Below are 19,012 nucleotides of genomic sequence, written 5' to 3'. Positions count from 1 at the left end.
CAGCCTAAACAAGAGTAGCTGGTAAGGGCAAATGTTTATTATATAGGCTTATTGTATACCAATCACAGTACTTTATGTATATCAACCCACAATAAGTCCATGAGGCAAGTATTATCATTCCCATCTTACAGATGAGAAAACTGAGGTACAAAAAAATTATAACTTGTCCAATGTTATACAGGAAGTAAGCTGTAGAGCTAAGATTAGAAACTGTCAGTCGGATTCTAGCCATTCTGTTGAACTACCTCAGTAAAACAGCTAGGTCTTTATATTACTTATAAGTACTGAACATTGTTTCCAAGGGCTTTACATATATTAACTTCTTAAACCTCATAATAATCCCATAAGTACATACTATTATTAGTTCCATTTCATAGATGTGAAAGCTGAGGCACAGGTTAAGTAACTTGTAGCACAGCTAGTAAGTTTCAGAGCAAGAATTTGGATCCAGGCAATCTGGCTATGGATAATGCCCTTAGCTACTGGTTAAGCAAACAGTTTTGTTTTGCTTGTTGCTATAATTTACTCTTATTAGAATTTAAAGATACATTTAATCTGAGAAATGTCAAGTAATATATAACATGTAAAATCTGTTACATATATTACTGAAATAAGATGTTCGCTTCTAGAATGTAATATACTAGTGAAATGTATTATTTAAATGGCAATGTGTTTGCTGCAAGAAATCCTTGTAGAAATTGCTGGAGTTATATTTATATTACTACAAAACTGAATCTAGTTCAATCATTTTCCTATGAAGACACATAAGACAACAGATTGAAATTTCTCCTTAAACATCTGTTTCTAAGATTATGTCTCAGAGAAATATTATTTTCACTACTGCAAAATATGACATTGCAGCTGTGTTTGTGTTTTTGACAGAAAGACTTTGGGTACTTAAAAATGTTTTCAGATATGTTACAGTAGATTTTTCTGGGTCATACATTAATATAAAAATGAATAAAATACATTTGATTTTACTAGGCATTCTAAGTGTAGCTACGGTTTTTATATTTTGAACTGGAAGTTTATAAAATTAGTTCACATACGAATGGGGATGAAATCTTTACAACTCTTGAGTTATCCCATGAAGAGTTCATCAACAGTGACTCTTCCTCTCCCTCAGTCCACATTGATGACCTCATAAAGAGTTTCTTACAGTTGGTTGATTGAGGAGGAAAAACCTAGGGCTATTTTACAAATGGTTCTGCATGATACATTGGCACCAAGAAGAGGTGGACAATTGTATCATTATAGCCCCAATGAGAGGTGGTCCTGGAGGCCATGAATGGAGGAAAATTCTCATAAGAAGCATAGTTTGGAGCAACACATTTGATTGTCCACTGTGTCTGCAATGAGGCATGATTAGAAATATGAATTGGCAGTGATTCATGGGCACTTGCTAACATTTGGGTTGAATGCTGAAAGACTCAGAAAGGACAAGATTGGGAGATTGATACAAAAGGGTCTGGGGAAAGAGGTACGTGGATGGACCTTTCAGAATGGGCACACAGTATGGAGATAATTGTGTTCCATGCAAACACTCACCAAAAGGCACCATCTGAAGAGGAGGCTTTCAATAATCAGGTGGACAAAATGGCAGTCTCTACTTGTCCATTAGCCATTGTTCCAGCTACCCTAGTGCTTTCTTAATGGGACCATGTGTAGAGTGTCCATGCTGTCTGAAATGGAGGATCTATAAGGGCCCAACACTCTCATCTTCTCACCAAGGCTGACCTTTAGGCTGCTACACTGCGACTCCTGAGTGCTGATCTAATCAAGAGCACTGGCCAACACTGGATCTCCTATTTGGCACCCTTCCCCAAAGGAACAGGCCATCCACCTGCTGGTTTGTTGATCAGATTGGACCATTTTCCACATGGAAAGGGACACAGATCTTTTTGTTGGGATAGATGGATAGACACATCTTTTGAATGTGGATTTGCCTTCCCTGTTTATAATGTTTCTGCTGGCACCACCATTTTCATTGTATTCTGATTAAGGAACAAAGAAATGCTGCAATGGACTCATGCCCATGAAATTCTCTGGTCACACCACATACTTTATTACTCAGAAGCATATGACCTAATAGAATAGTGGAATGGCCTTCTCAAGACTCAGTCAGTTTAGAGACAATATTCTGAAAAAATGTAGTGCTGTCTTACAACATGAAAATTATGCTTTGAATCAGAGACCACCATATGATGTTGTCTCTTCCATAACTAGAGTAAATATAGGGATTAAGAGTTGGAAGTGGGAGTTTCTCTTCTTGTCATTATACTGAAAAATCTGCTTGCAGAATTTTTGCTTTCCATTTATATAACATCAAACTCTCCTGATATGAAAATCTTGATTTCCAGGGTAGGAATGCTTCCAGGAGGGACTACAGCAGTTGAATTAGAACATGAAACTGCCAGTTGGAAATTTAGTGTTCCTCATACCACCAAACCAACAGATAAATAAAGAAGATGCTTTATTGGATGGGGAGACTGATTCTAATTACTAAAGGAAAATTGGGTTGCTGATACACTGTGAGGGTAGGAAGGACTACGTCTTCAACCCAGGATATTCTTGAAGCACCTCTTAATATTTCAATGTCAGATAATGAAAGTTAATTGAAATTTCAGTAGCCAATCAAGGCAGGACCACTGAGCATTAAGGAACAAAAGTTTGGATCACCTCACCAGGTAAAAATTAAAACTAGCTAAGAACTTGACTGAGGAAAGAGGGAACATAGAATGTAGAATGGTTAGTAGAAAAAAAGTTACAAATATCAACTATTGCTTCATGACCACGGATGAGAATGAGGATTGTAGCAGCTACATAGAAGGTCTGTCTGGAAAAAGTCCAGCAATTGTTAATAAAATGAGAACAGTTTCTGTGACATCAATGTAACCTGTCAGCAAAGGAGAATGGACTGGAATGCACGTGTGTGAACAATGATGATTTCACTGTACTAGTATAGGGGGTGGTAAATGCCGTTGAGTGAGCATGTGCGCTATGTGGCTGACCCATTCAAAATGACTGAACAATATAGGTAAACAGGCCTTGCCTCCTCAACAACCACATCAAAGTTACAACTAAAATATAGAACAACCATCACTCAGAGCCATCAGAAACTGAGTTGAAGGGAACCCTGACAACTACATAATTAAAGAAACCAATGCATCCAGATTGATAGGAGGGGTGGAGATGCAGAATGGGCTGGTCCCACATCCACATGTGGCAGATAAAATTTCGAGAGGGATATCTTGGGAGTGAGGAGTCCTAGTCCCACACCAGGCCACCAGGCTCAGGGTTCAGTGCCAGGAAGATAAGTTCCCATAACTTCTAACTGCAAAAACTAGCAGGGATTGAGTCAGTGGAAGAAAAACTTCAGAAGTCCCAAGCAATACCTCTTAAAGGGCATACACAAGGACTTACTCATATGTACTCCCTCTGAGCACCAGCACTGGGGTAGCATCTTGAAAGGCTCCAGTGTCGTACATGAAGGAACTGAAGTGTCTAGCATCAAGGTGGAAGCTGAGGGACAGCTTTCTCCTAGACATAAAGGTGGGTAGAGATCATTGTCCCTTTGTTGAACCCTCCCCCAACAGAGTATCAGAGCCAGTAGGTGGGTGCCATATCTAAGATTCCATCAACCTAGCTAACACTGTTTGCCACCCTCCCCCATGCCAGAGATCCCCTGGGACTTCATCCCACCCAACTTACACCCATCCAACCTGTTAACAGTGACTTATCTATATGAATTGCTAGTCTTGCCTCATGCTTCACAACTTCCTAAATCCTATTAAACAAGCAACAGCTGGCCTCAATGGGCTTCAGGCTTAGCACTAGCAGCAGCCAGACTAGATTCATAGCGTGGCTTTTCCTGGAAATCTCCAAGCCCAGCATAAGTAGCAGCCATCTCAGATTGCTTTATAGCTCAGGCAGGGTGGCCCTGGGCAGACTGATGGAGTCTGACCTTGGCCTGCACCAGCCAGGAAAACCAAGAGCCTACCCACCCAGTGGACTGCTACAGACCGCATCAAAGCACTACCACTCTGCCCCTGCACAGCTGATCCTCCATGGAGGGCAAAGGTTGATGTTCAGTGGTCACAGCCAATCCTTGCAGCTGACTGGCCTGGGTAAATCCCTCCCATTGACCTGCCAACAGCAGTCAAGGCTTAACTACAAGAAGAAGGTGTACTCAGCCCACATGAAGAGTGTACATACCTCAAGTACTCAGATTGGGCAATATGGGAGGCTGTGTTACTGTACCCTAGAGGACAACTACTACATTAGGCGATACAACCAAGACTGGAGTCATAGCCACTCTACCTAATACATAGAAATAAACACAGGGGGATGTCAAAATGAGACAAATAAACATGACCCAAGTGAAAGAACAGGTAAAAAATCCAAAAAAGGAAATAAACAACATGGAGATAAGCAATCTATCAACTGCAGAGTTCAAAACACTAGTTATAAGGATGCTCAAAGAACTTAATGAGGACCTCAACAGCATAAAAAGATCCAATCAGAAATGAAGGATACATTAATTGAAATAAAGATCAATTTAAAGGGAAACAACAGTAGATTGTGTGAAGACAAGAATCAAATCAGCTCCGGCTGGTGTCGTTCAGTGGATTGAGCACCAGCCTGCGAACCAAAGGGTTACTGGTTCGATTCCCAGTCAGAGCACATGCCTGGGTTGCCGACCAGGTCCCCAGTTGGGAGTTTGCTAGAGGCAACCACACATTGATGTTTTCTCCCTCTATTTCTCCCTTCCTTCCCCCCTCTCTAAAAATAAATAAATAAAATCTTTTAAAAAAGAATCATATCAATGATTTTAAACTTAAGGAAGCAAAGAACAACCAACCAGGACAAAAAGAAGAAAAAAGAATCCAAAAATGAGGATAGTATAAGCAGCCTATGGGACACTTCAAGAGGTTCAACATTTGCATCTTAGGGGTGCCAAAGGAGAAGAGAAAGAGCTAGAAACTGGAAATCTATTTGAAAAAATAATGAAAAAAAACTTCCCTAATTTGGTGAAGGAAATAGACATGCAAGTCCGGGAAACACAAGAAGTCCCAAACAAGATGGATGCAAAGAGGTCCATTCCAAGACACATCAAACTTAAAATGGCAAAGGTTAAAGATAAAGAGGGAATCCTAAAAGCAACAAAAGAAAAGTAGTTAGTTATCTACAGGGAGTTCCCCTAAGACTCTCAGCTGATTTCTCAAAAGAAACTTTGCAGGCCAAAAGAGATTGGCAAGAAATATTCAAAGTCATGAAAAGCAGGGTCTTACAGCCAAGATTGCTTTACCCAGTTAAATTATTATTTAGAATCAAAGAGCTTCCCAGACAAGAAAAAATTGCAGTTCATCATCACCAAACTATTATTATATGAAATGTTAAAAGGACTTATTAAGAAAAAGATCAAAACTATGAACAATAAAATGGCAATAAATACATATGTATCAAACAGTGAATCTAAAAAACAAATGAGCAAGCTTGAAGAATAGGGACAGAACATGGACACAGAGAGCATTTTCATGGTTGCTAGATGGGGAAGGAGTGTGAGGAAATGGGTGAAGAGGTGAGGAGATTAAGAAGTACAAACAGGCAGTTACAGAATAGCCATGGGGATGTAACATGCACTACAGGAAATGCAGTAGCCAAAGAACTTACATGCATGGCCTATGGACATGAACAATGGTGTGGGGATTGTCTGAGTGAGTTGGGGGTGCTGGGTGGAGAGGGACAAAGAGGGAAAAATTGGCACAACTGTAATGGCATAATCAATAAAACATAATTTAAAAAAACAACAATAGGCAACGGCATGAAAAAAATTACTGAGTAGAGCAATAAATCTGCATCACATTTTGTGTTAAGCTTGAACTTTCCTCCGCAGAAGCTTGGAATGATTCAGAAGGTTTTTGGGGACAGTGCAATGAATGCAGCACTATAGAACTGTGGCACAAATGCTTCAAAGATGGTTGAGAAGAAGGGGTGGCAAAGTCACAGCAAGATCAAGACCATGCTAACTGTGTTTTTTGGTTAGGAAGTATTGTCCATCGCTAGTACGCTCCTACAGGCCAAACAGTGAGTACTACCTAAATGTTCTTCATTGGTTGAGAGATGCAATATGATGAAAATGGTTTGTCCCTGACCTGGGTAGAGTTGCACCTGGTTTGGTGGTGCTAATCTCATATTAGCCAGGGACAAAGTAACTCCTTGTTTATCCCAGGTTGGCTTTTGGTTTGTGCCCATGCCTGGTTCATGCCCTGGAGACATGGATTAAAAAAAAAAAAAAAAAAAGAAAATGGTTGCAGTTATGGGCAACTGGTGATTGGCAGCTTCATCACAACAACGTGCCCACTCATGAATCACACCTCATGCAGTTTTTGTGAAATATCAAATCACTCAGGTGACTCAACCCCCCAACAGCCCAGATCTAGTACCCTGTGACTTCTGGTTTTTCCCAGAACTAAAATCACCTTTGAAAGGGAAGAGATTTCAGACCTTCAGTGAGATTCAGGAAACTGTGATGGGGCAGCTGATGGCAACTGGGGCAACTGTTGAGGTCTCAAGGTGCCTACTTTGAAGGGGTCTGAGGCATCATTGTCCTATGTAAAATGTTTCTTGATCTTATATCTTTTTCAATAAATGTCTCTATTTTTCATAGCATGTGGCTGGATACTTTATGGACAGGCACAAATTTTTCTTTACTACTTGTTATATACATGTGTGTGTATGCATTTGTAAATATGAACTATTTTCTTCCTCCTCTTCTTTTTTCTTGGCCCTGGCCAGGTAGCTCAGTTGGTTGGAGTGTCATCCCAATAAGCCAAGGTTACAGATTTTATTCCCCTTCAGGGCACATACAATAATCATGCATAAATCATGCATAAATGATGGAACAACAAACTGATGTTTCTCTCTCCACCCCCTTCCTCTCTCTCTGAAAAAAAGAAAAGATATATAATTTTTCTTGAAGATGAACTTTAAAATTTAGTTTTTGGGTAACAGAATTTCATGAGTCAGTAAAATAGCATAGTGATGGATGGTGTGGTTGAATCCCAGAAATGGGTATTATGTTAGGGCATTGTGTCTCCTCATTTCCAGGGGAGTGAGAGAATGTCTTTGTACATGGGACAGCTGCTCTAACTCGCAGGGGAAACAAAGAGATGTCTTGTTACTGTATAGATGTTCAAATATGTGTAGCAGGTTTTGTGTGGATGCTGAGTGTCAAAGGGGTCACTGTGGCAGTTATTCAGTCCTTGTCTGTCAGCCCCAAACACACCCTCTATTCTGTACTTGCCTTGTGATGCTAGAGCTGGTACTCCTCTGTACTCTGAGAACATATTTCAGCTTTCTTAGCTGGTTCTAGCTGGCCCTTCCAGAAGGGAATGTCAGGAGGAGACTGAAAGGCAAGAGGAAGAAGGGCTTGCTTCTTTCCCATCAGCTTCTTGTTGCTTTTTTGTTGTCCTCCAGTCCACTTCCTGCTCCTCTGAGCAGCACTCCCACAGCAATTTCTTTCTTTGGTAGAAGCTGAATTCAGTTAGCAGTTCCCCCAACATTTGCAGTACCAGCTTCACATGACCCTGTCAGAAACACCAGCACTAGTGGACTTCTGGCCCTTCTTCAGAGCTGTGGATTAAAGCCTTTAAACATCTTTCAACTCCATGTTCAAGTTCATCTCTTATTAATGCATCTTGTGCCCCCATCAAACTCTTTTCTGGATTTAGGGGAGGTGGATGAGAGTGAATGTGCAGATTGGGAGGCTATCCAGAAGCTGGTGCTGGACTGGTTCAGAGTAAAGAGGAAATGAAGGAGGAATAGGGATGGATGGGTCATTTAGTCAAGGCCACACCATGGGATGAAATACTGAACTGTTAGAAAGTGGTAGGATATAGGGACAGTATAGTGAACAAAAAGCCAGGAGCTGACAGTGTAATAAAAGGGTTGTAATCGTCGGCAGCCGTCCGTCTCGAGAGACGATGGTGTAGCTTCTTAAGAGTCTATCTGCACCGCCGAGAATGGCTGTGCAGTCCAACTCGGAAGTGACACAGTATCTGTCTCCTCCCGTGTTGAATCGACATCTTGTGATGACGCTGGAGTGTCCTCTCCAGTGAAGCTGAAGCTACAGAGCCTGGGCAGGGTGATATGGAGGGTCCGCTGTTGCCCATGCAGCAGACCCCCCCTCTCTTCGCAGCTGAAGGGTCCAAGGGAAAGACGGAGTCAATACAGTTTGGCTTCAGGTGCGCCGCAGGAGTTGCCGGTGTTGACTACAACGTCAAACCGCCTTAGGGACTCCGGCTCCGGATTTTCTGTCGGGGTTTACTCCCTTAGCCTTTCCCCTGAAGAGGTATGCCGCAAGGCAGCGGAGGTTTTTTGGAGTCAGAGTTTTCCTTCTCTGAGAAGGGTTGTAATATGCTGAAAGAAATTGAGACTGTTAAGCCACCATTAATAGTTTGCTGTGTTTCCTTCTGATCTTTTTTTCTATGCTTAAAAAAAAAGTTTTAAAATGATTTTATTTATTTTTAGAGAGGGGAAGGAGAGGGAGAGAAACATCAATGTATGATTGCCTCTTGTGAGCCCCCAACTGGGGAGCTGGCCTGCAATCCAGGCATGTACCCTGACTGGGAATCGAACTGGCGACCCTTTGGTTTATAGGCCAGCACTCAGTCCACTGAGCTACATCAGCTAGGGCTTCTATGCTTTTTATACAGTTTAGTCTCTATTTTATACTCAATTTTATATTCTGCATTTGTCACTTAACATTACAACATAAGCATTGCCTTTTCTTACAAATTCTTCGTCATCATAGGTTTGGTTTTGTTTTTTTAAATTTGTGCAAGAGAGCAAAAGAGAATATAAAGATAATAGTGCAACAAATAACACTTACCCTATGTTTATTTATTTTTGAGCCAATGTCATTTAATTTTTCATTGAGGTACAATTGACATTATATTAGTTTTAGGTGTTTAATATGATTTGATACTTGTATATTTGTAAAATTATCACAATATGCCTAGTTAACACCCGTCACCATATATACAGAACTTTTAGATCTACTCTCTTGGCAGCTTTCAAATATACAATACGGTATTATTAATTATAGTCACCATACTGTGCATCACATCCCATGACATTTATTTTACAATTGGAAGTTTGCACCTTTTGACTTCTTTACCCACTTGCCACCCTCCTCTCACTCCCGGCCTCTGGCAACCACCAATCTATTCTCTATCTATAAGTTTGTTTTGTTTTTGTTTTAGGTTCCACATGTAAGTGAGATTATATGATATTTGTCTTTCACTGTCTGACTTATTTCACTTGCCATATGCCCTCAAGGTCCATCCATGCTGTTTCAAAAGATGAGACTTCATTCTTTTTTATGGCTGAATAATATTCCATTATATATATGTATATATTCCTCAATTTCTTTATCCATTCATTCACCAATGGACATTTATTTCCATATCTTTGCTACTGTAAATAGTGCTGTAATGAACATGGAGAGGGGTACATGTTCTTTGAATTAGTGTTTTTGTTTTCTTTGGATAAACACCCAAAAATGGAATTGCAGGATCATATGGTAGTTCTATTTTTAATTTTTTGAGGAAGCTCCATACTGTTTTTCATAGTGACCGCACCAATTTACATTCTCACCATCAGTGCAGAAAGGTATCTTTTTCTCTGCATCCTAGACAACACGTGTTATTTCCTGTCTTTTTGATAATAGCCATTTTAACAGGTGTGATATGGTATCTCATTGTGGTTTTACTATATATTTTCCATATGAATAGTGATGTTGAACATCTTTTCATGTACTTGTTGGCCATCTGTATGTCTTCCCTGGAAAAAATGTCTATTCAGTTCCTCAACATTGTTTTTACTGACTGCTTAAAATTTAGTCTTTTTGTTAGATCATTATTTATTTAACTATTTCTCTTCTGATGGGCATTCAGGTTATTTTCAATGTTTATTAAAACAACTGCAACGACTGTTTCTATGCAAAACTTTTTATGCACTTACGGTGTATCATTAGGATATATTCCCCAAAGTGGAACTGCAGGGTCAGAGAATATGGATGTTTTTAAGTTTAATATTTTCAATCTTAATTTGCCCTCAAATTCTTTCAGATGAACATCTTTTTTCATAAACCTGTAATCAAAAAAGCACTGACAATTGAAAGCATCTTCATATTTTCCCTGATCTGTAATCATTTAGCAGTAAAACCTGAGTAGAATGGATGTAAGGTGATTTATAGACTTTATTTTTCAACATAGTGTGAATATTTAATGTTTTGCATAAATACTAATGCATTTGATTATGGGTACTACTTCAGAACCTATTCAGAGGCTTAGATAATTATGTAGTATTTGTACCATACTCCCTTTTGAAAATCCCCAAATGTCTTATTTACAAAATGTATCCAGGCTTAAGGGTTTCAGATAAGGATTATGAACCTGTACTAGTAATGTTACAATAATGCGCTGGATATGTTAATCAAAAAAATATTTGCTGAAATTTTTACACTGGTGTTATGGACTGAATTGTACCCCCTAATAAATTGATGTTGAAGTCCTAACCCCCAGTATCTCAGAATGTGACTGTATTTGCAGATACAGTATTCAAAGAGGTAATTAAAGGTAGACTCTAATCCAATATGACTGCTGTCCTTAAAAGAAGATGTTAGGGCACATACACACAGGGGGAAGACCATGTAAAGGCACAGAGAGAAGAGAGCCATCTACAAGCCAAGGAGAAAGGCCTCAGAAGAACCAGGCCTGCAGATAACCTTGATTTCTGTTGTTAGGCCACTCAGTCTGTGGTATTTTGTTTTGGCACCATACAAACTAACACAATGGCGACATATAAATTTTATAATCAACAAAATTAGTAAAGTATCTCCATTTTGCAAAAACAAAACACCAGTCAACTAAACTAACCCCACCCCCAAAATCAAGCTTTTAAAATAGGATTGAATTTACAATTGTTGCCATCACTTTTGCAGGTAGACCACACAAGTCAGTCTCCTTGAACATCCAGCCAGTTGAGGAATTTAAAAACATCACAGTGTCTTATGTTTGAACTGGACCTTAGTTGAGAAAATAATTTTAACTTCTTTAATTTACAGATGGGAAAAAAAGAAGTGACTAACCTAAGTTTACCCATTGCATTACTGAGAGATTGAAGACTAAGCCTCAGATCTTCTCTTGTAGGCTTTCTTTTTTTTTAATGCAATAATTATTTACAAACATATCTAGTATGTTGAGTTCAACAGTTTGATCCATTTTTCAAAGAGACTGCACCTCTTAAAATGTTCCTCTTCATATCTGTTTCATGGATTAACGAAAACATCCTTATTTTTTAAGTAGTGGGTGCCTAACCGTAAACAAAGGTGCGGCAAATCCAGTTCCAAAGTACGAAGTCATCATGGCTAGTAACCGCCATTTGTTTTCCACTGAAAATGGCAAATTCTTCCCTGGACCCTCCTCATAGTGGCTGCTAGGGACCATTCTGGTTGTGAACCTCCAATGCTCTGTCCCAACATTTTGCTGTTGGAAGTCCTGAGAAAGGCACAGAAACTGAAAGCGAAGAAATGACGGTATCACACAAAGTCATTTTTTCACAGTGTTATCCCTTTTTGTGCAAGTTCTTTTGTATGCTTTCCTCAATCATATTTCTCATGGTTTCTGTGCTTCTGAATCTAGGTCTGAGTCTCAACAAGTGACACTTGCAAGAAGTACAGATGGTGCCATGAGTTCAGAGGCCCCTCTAAATTGGGGTGATGTAGTTAATCAGAAAGCAGAGTTGGTGAAAGTCTAATAGGATATCTGAGCTATAATCCTGGCCTTTTCATGAAAGAAAAACCACTTAACCAGGGCTCTAAGTTTCTTGTCTTTCAAATGAAGGGATAGTCTAGTTGATGAGAACATTTGCATAGTACTTGAATAAGCGTTAGTGTAGACTTACAAAGTGCCTGGCATAGAGTAAAAAATGTTAGTTATTTTATTATTAATCACACAGCCTCATAAACACAGACGCTATTTTGCAGATGAAGAAGCTAAGAATTACAGAAATTAAGCATATAATTGCCGAGGTCCGTCAGCGAAAAAAAACATGGAGAGTAGGCCGAGAACCCAGGACTTCTCTTTCCTTTGTAGTACATTAAAACCAATTTCGATAGTGTAAGATTATTACTTTACAGTAATTCAGACTTGCTGTAAATCTAGAAGGATGGGTAGAAACAGTATGGTCAAAGGAAGGAGGGAAATATTTTATGCAGAAATAACCCCCTTTTTTTTTTTTTGAAAGGTTTGGCGAGGGTAATCAATGAATTTCACCTGTAGTCTTTGCCAGGAGGCAGCTTTTCTGATGGGGAACGGGGTGGGAGTTAGGGAGAAGGTGTGGAAGTCCTAAATATCAGGCTAAGGAGTATGAGAGCCTTAGCAAAATCCTTGATCAGTGTGGTGATACATGCTACCAGCGTTTTATTACTAATCTGGTTGTGGATTATTGAAGATTGGGGAGTTGGGGTAGACTTTCAGAGACCAGTTAGCTGGTTTTTGCTAGAGTCTTAGTGTACAAAGAGAGCATCCAGTATACTGAGGTAATTAATGAGACCTGGGAGGATGGTGTTCTGTTTTAGCCAACAGATTGCGTTCATGCACATGTAAACCCGTTATTTTAAAAAGTTTTGAGTACTTAAAAAAAATTTTTTTTAAGCAGTTACTATAGAGGCCTGGGAACCCAAAACAGTGCATTTGGAATTAAAACCAGGGTTAGATTCCTGGCTGTGATCTTCTAATTATGTAAACGGAGGAAGTCGCCGAACCTCTTTTGAGCCTCGGTTTCATATCCTCTAAATTAAAGGCGACAATCCCTACTTCGTAGAGCATTTACATGCGTAAAACCAGACAGTATTTTAAGGCCCCTAGCAATGGCCTTTCGTTGGTCGGTTCCCGTCTTCCCCGAGGTATCCTTCGAGCTGGATCTGAGTAGCCAAGGGCTGCTGCAGCCAGAAAAGCGGTTATACCTGGAGACCTCACCCAGGAACTGGTCCTAAACTGGGCTGACCTCTAAACTCTCGCCCCACCTCGGACCAGCCTTCCTGCGGGATGGTGGAGCATTCCCCACCATTCAGCGGGACAGAGAGAGGGGCTCGGGAGCGCGTGGCACCCCCAGCTTTCCCGGGATCCTGAAGAGAAGCAACGCAGAGCGAAGAAACGACAAACGACGGAGGCGCCAGAAGCTGCAGAGTCACCCCCACGCCTCCCGCCCGCTAACTCGCTTCGCTGCGGGTGCTGGGCCGCGCTGGCCGCGTTTGAAGTCTCCGGCGCGGCCGCTGGTTGGCGGGCACGGGTCACGTGCACTCAGACAGGAGTTTCCCCGACAGCTGGAGGCTGCGTGGGATCCGGCGGCTCCGAGCGCAGTGGTGCGGCCTTCCCCGCCCCCTCTCTCCCTCTTCCCCCGCCCGCTTCCGCCAGGGTTATTATCCTCCTTATTGACAAACAGCAGCAGCAGCAGCGATTCTCTGCGTGCATCTGTAGCCAAGCCATGGGAGACAAGAAGAGCCCTACCAGGTAACAGCACCCGGCCTGCGGGCCCACACTGCGCAGGCGGCAGGGCCCTCGCGCAGGAGTTCAGGCAGCAGCTTCACTCATCCCCGGGGCAGTGGGGCGAAAACGAGGACGGCGCTGCTGCTCCCAGTGAGGGGCCAGCGCCTGCTGCCCCACAATGGAGCCGCGATGGCGGCGGCCGGAGCCATAGCCTCGGGTGTCAGAGTGGCCGCGGTGGCAGCAGCGTTAGCCATGACTCTGCCGCGCTCGCGCCCTCCTCTTTCCTGACTCTCCCCCCGCCCCCTCCGAGCTGGAGCAGAGCGCTGGGGGCCCGCTGGGCGGGGGTCGCGGAATTGGGGCAGGGGGCGGGGCAGGAGCGCCGGAGGTCCCAGGAGCCGGGCACGGCCTGCTGGTGACCTCGCGCCGGCGTCGTGTCCGGGTTTGTCCTGCAGGCCGAAGCGGCAGCCGAAGCCGTCCTCGGATGAGGGTTACTGGGACTGTAGCGTCTGCACCTTCCGGAACAGCGCCGAGGCCTTCAAGTGCATGATGTGCGATGTGCGGAAGGGCACCTCCACCCGGTGAGTCCAGAGCCTGCCCCGCGCGCTGGCGGGCCGCTAAGTCGCGGCCACAGGATGCCCCTGCGGCTGCCGCCCCCTCCCGTGACACTCGCAGACTGAGGCCAGACTGAGGTGGTGGCCGTGATAGGAATTGGGTCAGGTTGCGACACAAGCGATGGTTTGCGGTGAGGGGTAATTGGAGAGAGTGTAACGTTTTTTGCTGCCAAGAGAGAATACATTATTTAAGGGAGGCATTAGCTACTGCGATTTAATTCGTATGGCTGAGTGTAATGCCCCCCACCCCCAATTCTGGTTATAATAATGTTGGCTGCATTGTTGTGTTAGTATGTAGGAATCAAAGAAACCCTGAAGACCTCTTTAGGAGCAAAGGATGTAATTTAATTTCGTTCCTCAAAAACAAAAAGTATCTGATTATAGAATGTAGAATAGATTTAACTTCCCTTTTTAATACAGACGTCCGGTAGGGTCAGATCAAGGTTTTGTTTAGTGTTTGTATTCCAATTCGCTAATATTTTATAAATAGATAGTTGAAGATGAGCCCAGGCACGGACATATTTTTACTTAAAGTATCTGAATATCTTTAGATTGATCAAATGGCAATCTGTTAGACTATGCAAATAAGATTAAATGGTCTCTGCCCATTTTCAGTCTTTGTTTTATTGTAAGCTTGCAATAACTTAATCTTTTAAGAAACACTTAAGTTAATTAAGTGGATAAAGAAATCATCCAGGAAATTCAAAGTCTGTGATCTTCTTGATATGCCAAGCACTTAGAGTTTCTTCACCTTTATAGGAAAGTCGCCTATAAATTAATTCATTTTAATCCTGTTATTTATAGCCTGATATTTAGATAACATGTATTTTGATATTACAAACTGTTACAAACTAAATTATCACAAGAGTATAAACATACCACTGTGATATGCCATTTTTAAAAAATGCTGATGCAATATTGACATTAGATTTATATTCAGTAGAAATTAGATTTCTAAAAATGAGATATCCAGATTTTTAAACATAATTTAGAGCATTTTATTAAATTTTTAAAGTGTAGATTCAGAAATGGTTGACAGTAGTTTAAAATTTTAAGATTTGCTTAGTAAAGCTAGCTGCTTTTGACATATCTTTTTGTAAATCATAATATGCTTTTTGCATATTCCATTTACATTGGGTGAGATGTAAGCATTTTTTCATGATATCCTATAACAAGCAAACTTTCAAACATCTGTAGAATTCAAAGGAATGTAACAGAACCAGTCTAATAAAAAAAAGTACCTATTTGCTAGAATGAATGTGGTAACTATTTTTGGACCCGTGATTTAAGTATTTTTGAAAAGCAGAATGTTTTTATATCTTTATATAAGGTTGGATTGGGTTTAGATTGTATATCTATGTTAGTGCCTTGTACTTTTTTCAATGCTCAATAAGTAATTTTCAGAAAATTTGGTTTTAGGAGGCAGGAACTTTAGTGGAGACAGTTATTATAATCTTAATCTCTGGTACGATATTGTTGCTTTTTGTTGTTCCCTCTATTTTCTTGTAGCCATTAGAAAAATACTGAAACTAGAAGAGCCTATATGTTTATTTGCAGGGACAGCAAGGAAGGGGGGAAGCTGGTGGCCTACTCCACAGCCAGTCTTGGGGTTAGAGGAACCCTGAGAAATAGAGTAGGTGGTGGCAGCTCAGAAGAGAAGAAACAGGCCGACTACCTGGCACCTGGAAGAAGAAGGAATATAGTGCACAGGGGAGTTGGCCCAGGACAGAGAAGTGGGCCTAGTTTAAAAGAGGCTTGAGGCCCACATGGGGGCCCCTGACATTTTTTACCAGTACATCTGAGCTCTTATAGATCCAGTTTTTAGTGGATTACTTGAGGAGGACTCAGAGAAGCATTGTCATTTGGATTGAAACTGAAGAGGCTCTGGGCAACTCACCAGAAATCTAAGGGACACTCTGTTCCTAAAAGTAAGTGTTCTACACTGCAATCCTCTCAGCTTCTTCCTTCCTCTCTCTGAATTGTCTCTTCTCTTTTGATTTTGGCTGAAAGTTATACCTAAGAGCTCTAATTTCTCTGTTATTTTCCTACCGCTGTTTCTGAAAATCAGAGTGGAATCCATGTTTGGATAGAACAATGGAGCAGGGCTTTGTTAATAGGGCAGATATTGATTGGCGCCACAAAATATTGCCCTCTCTGGTAATGGTAGAAAACAGGATTAAAAGACTGCAGAGCACTATTGAGAAACAGAAGTTTCAGTAGTTGGAAGAAATAATTCTACAACTGGCATGTTAATTAGCAGTTAAGGTAGTTTCAGGGTTGAGGGTTACCAAAGCTGGAGAGCTGCAGAGCAGAAGAATGCAGATTGCTAATGACTTGTTTGTGACAGAAGGGAGTTGAATTCCTTGGGTCATACTGACCTTTGAACTGATTCTCAGTGCCAAATGGGAGGAAGCCAAGTGTAAGCCATCCCAGACAGTTGAAAAATCTTTTCTTTCTAAACCTCCAGAGAAGATGGAGTTTATGGTCTCCCTGTAAAGTCTTCACTGACAGTTTCTTTTTTTTTCTTTAAAGAATATCTAGTTCAAATCCTTTATATTGCAACAGAACACCATTTCGTTTGGCTATATCCTTGGTGGGTCATGTTTTTCTGTAGAATAACTGTATGGAATGAAATGAAGTTATAGTCACACCAATATTTTAAAATAAAATGTGATTTGATGTAGTTTTAATTCCTAAATTGATAAATTTTCTTCTTTAACAATTTCTACATTTGAACTTTAGTTGGTACTTGCTGGCCTTAATTAGTTTAAATTTTATTGATCTCTTTTTCAATCCAGAATCTAAATAACTACTCAAGTACCTCAGGTTTTCTACATTTTGCTTTTGTGAACAAAAAATGATATATGTCAAAATGACAGGAAAAAATTTGAAAAAGAAAATTTACGGTGACAAATTGTTATCAGAGATGCTACATAGTCTCTGTAGTTCTTAAAGGGCAGTAAGTGTCTCATATAGAAACCCAAGAAACTTTAAGAAATTAAGAACCATTCTGAATCATCACCGAAAATGAAATATTGACTCCAGTGTATGAATGAGGATGGTACAATCAATGTATGATGATTGAGTTAATTAGTATCTTATTGCCACTTTTTTGTATAGGAATGGAAATTACTGCTTCATTCAGATAGCAAATATTAAAAAATGATAATGATGAACTGTGATCTAAATGAGAACCTATAAACACCTAGTTCATAGCAGGTTTTCTAGTGTAATTTCAAATATAACTGGTAATGTATCTTCTCAGAGTTAATTGAAATAGTTTCTTTAGATTCCTCAGATGTTATTTTCGAGAATGATGAGAACGATTTCACATTGTACAAAGAGCACTAGGTGTTGTACTGGGAGACTGGCAACCAGGGTTCTTAACTCATTTTAGCCACTTCAATACCCAGCATTCAGCAATGTTTATTGAATATCTTATTTTATACAAGGGCTGAGCTAGGTATTGGGCATACAGTGGTGAGCAAAATAGATGTTTCTTGGTTTCTTCTGTAACATTTTACATTTTGTCTTATCAGAAACACTTTGAATTGTACCAAATTCTGTACATGGGGAAGTATTAGTAATTCTGTTTTTATGTGTGAGCTGAAGAGGTAAAACTTACTCATGTAAAGAAAAATACTGTATCTAACTGAACACATTGTTATGGTTAGGATGTGATTGTTGATAGAAAGAATGAATTATTTCAGCCTTTATAAAGTGGGAATAAACTGTATAGAATTCACATTTTGAAGAAACCTCAAATCAGTTATCTGATAAAAATCATTTTAGTATTATCATTGTCTTCCCATACTTGCACCCTATCTTCTAATTTGAACTTTGGCACAGATTCTCCTAGACTTTTGGTGTGGGAATGGGGAAAAAAAAAAAAATGGAGGACCATCTAAGCCGGTCTGTTTTTCAGATATGCAGCGTTCCTGAGCCTCCCTTACCTGTCTGAGGAGCCTTTCCAGCTCCCACACAGTTGTTCCGAGACTCCTTATTCTAGGAGGTTGGTTGGTTGGTTGGTTTTCCTCCCTGTATGTTGGGTTAGAGTAGTTACATGGGTTCAGTATTTATAGAAAATTTTTGAAAACGATTGTGTTTGGGTAGTCTAGAGTAGTGGTTTTCAAAGTGTGATCTGAGGAACCCTGGAGCTCCCTTTTAGGATGATTTTAAGAAACCTGTGAGAGTTAAACTATTTTCATAATCATACTAAGATTTTTTTTTCCTGCCTTTTTCACTGTGTTGACTTTTGCGGTGGTGGTGTAGAGGCAATGGTGGGTAAAACTGCTGGCCCCTTAGCATGAATCAGTAGTGGCGCCAAATTGGTACATTCATGGTAATCTTTACTACCATACACATGCAGTAAAAATAATATCAGTTTCACTTAATATCTTTGATGAAGCATAAAAGTTACTAATTTTATGAAGTCTTACGCCTTTTAAAATATTCTGTCTCATTAACTAGAAAGTACATGTAAAGCAATTCCGCTTCATACTAAAGTAGAGTGGTTGATTCAAGGGAAAGGATTTGTGCAATCGTTTTAGTAGTAAGCAGAACTAGATGCTTTTTTGTTCATAGAACATCATTTTTACCTGAAAGAATGCCTGGCAAACTATGGTTGTTCTGACTTGGATAGTTAGTGGATATTTTCTCAAAAATGAGCACAGTGAGTCTGTCACTTCAAGGAAAACAATTGATCTTATTTGTTGACAATGATAAATAATGAGGTTTCAAGTGAAAATCAGAGTTTTTGAAAACTTGTAACCACTACTGTGAGCTTAAGAACTTCCCAATACTTTAAAGATGTGCTCTTGTGCTAATATCAATGAATGTAATTTT

General features: G+C 40.4%; 1 protein-coding gene and 1 non-coding gene across 3 annotated transcripts in view; both read left to right on the top strand.

Moving 5' to 3' along the window:
- The first annotated feature begins 6,145 nt into the window (after nucleotides 1-6,145).
- LOC150011616 (small nucleolar RNA SNORA48) lies at nucleotides 6,146-6,281 on the top strand. The gene has a single exon (XR_016511046.1). It is a non-coding gene; the product is annotated as a small nucleolar RNA SNORA48 (small nucleolar RNA).
- Nucleotides 6,282-13,369: 7,088 nt separating this feature from the next.
- The window catches only part of YAF2 (YY1 associated factor 2), a 72,795-nt gene continuing 67,152 nt past the window's right edge, over nucleotides 13,370-19,012 (top strand). Inside the window, exons 1-3 of one of the 2 annotated variants that reach the window (XM_090275520.1) lie at nucleotides 13,370-13,580; nucleotides 14,009-14,134; nucleotides 15,725-16,070. In XM_090275520.1, the coding sequence (XP_090131646.1) occupies nucleotides 13,555-13,580; nucleotides 14,009-14,134; nucleotides 15,725-15,926 (354 nt within the window). In that variant the 5' untranslated portion in view covers nucleotides 13,370-13,554 and the 3' untranslated portion in view covers nucleotides 15,927-16,070. Of the gene's footprint in view, nucleotides 13,581-14,008; nucleotides 14,135-15,724; nucleotides 16,071-19,012 lie in introns of those variants that run through there. The other variant, XM_090275519.1, reaches the window with a different exon arrangement.

Source organism: Furipterus horrens, unplaced genomic scaffold (genome assembly GCF_987537825.1).
Source record: "Furipterus horrens unplaced genomic scaffold, mFurHor1.1.pri manual_scaffold_4, whole genome shotgun sequence".
NCBI classification, from domain to species: domain Eukaryota; kingdom Metazoa; phylum Chordata; class Mammalia; order Chiroptera; family Furipteridae; genus Furipterus; species Furipterus horrens.
The sequence above is the reverse complement of the archived record's forward strand: the minus strand, read 5'-3'. Positions and strand labels throughout refer to the sequence as shown.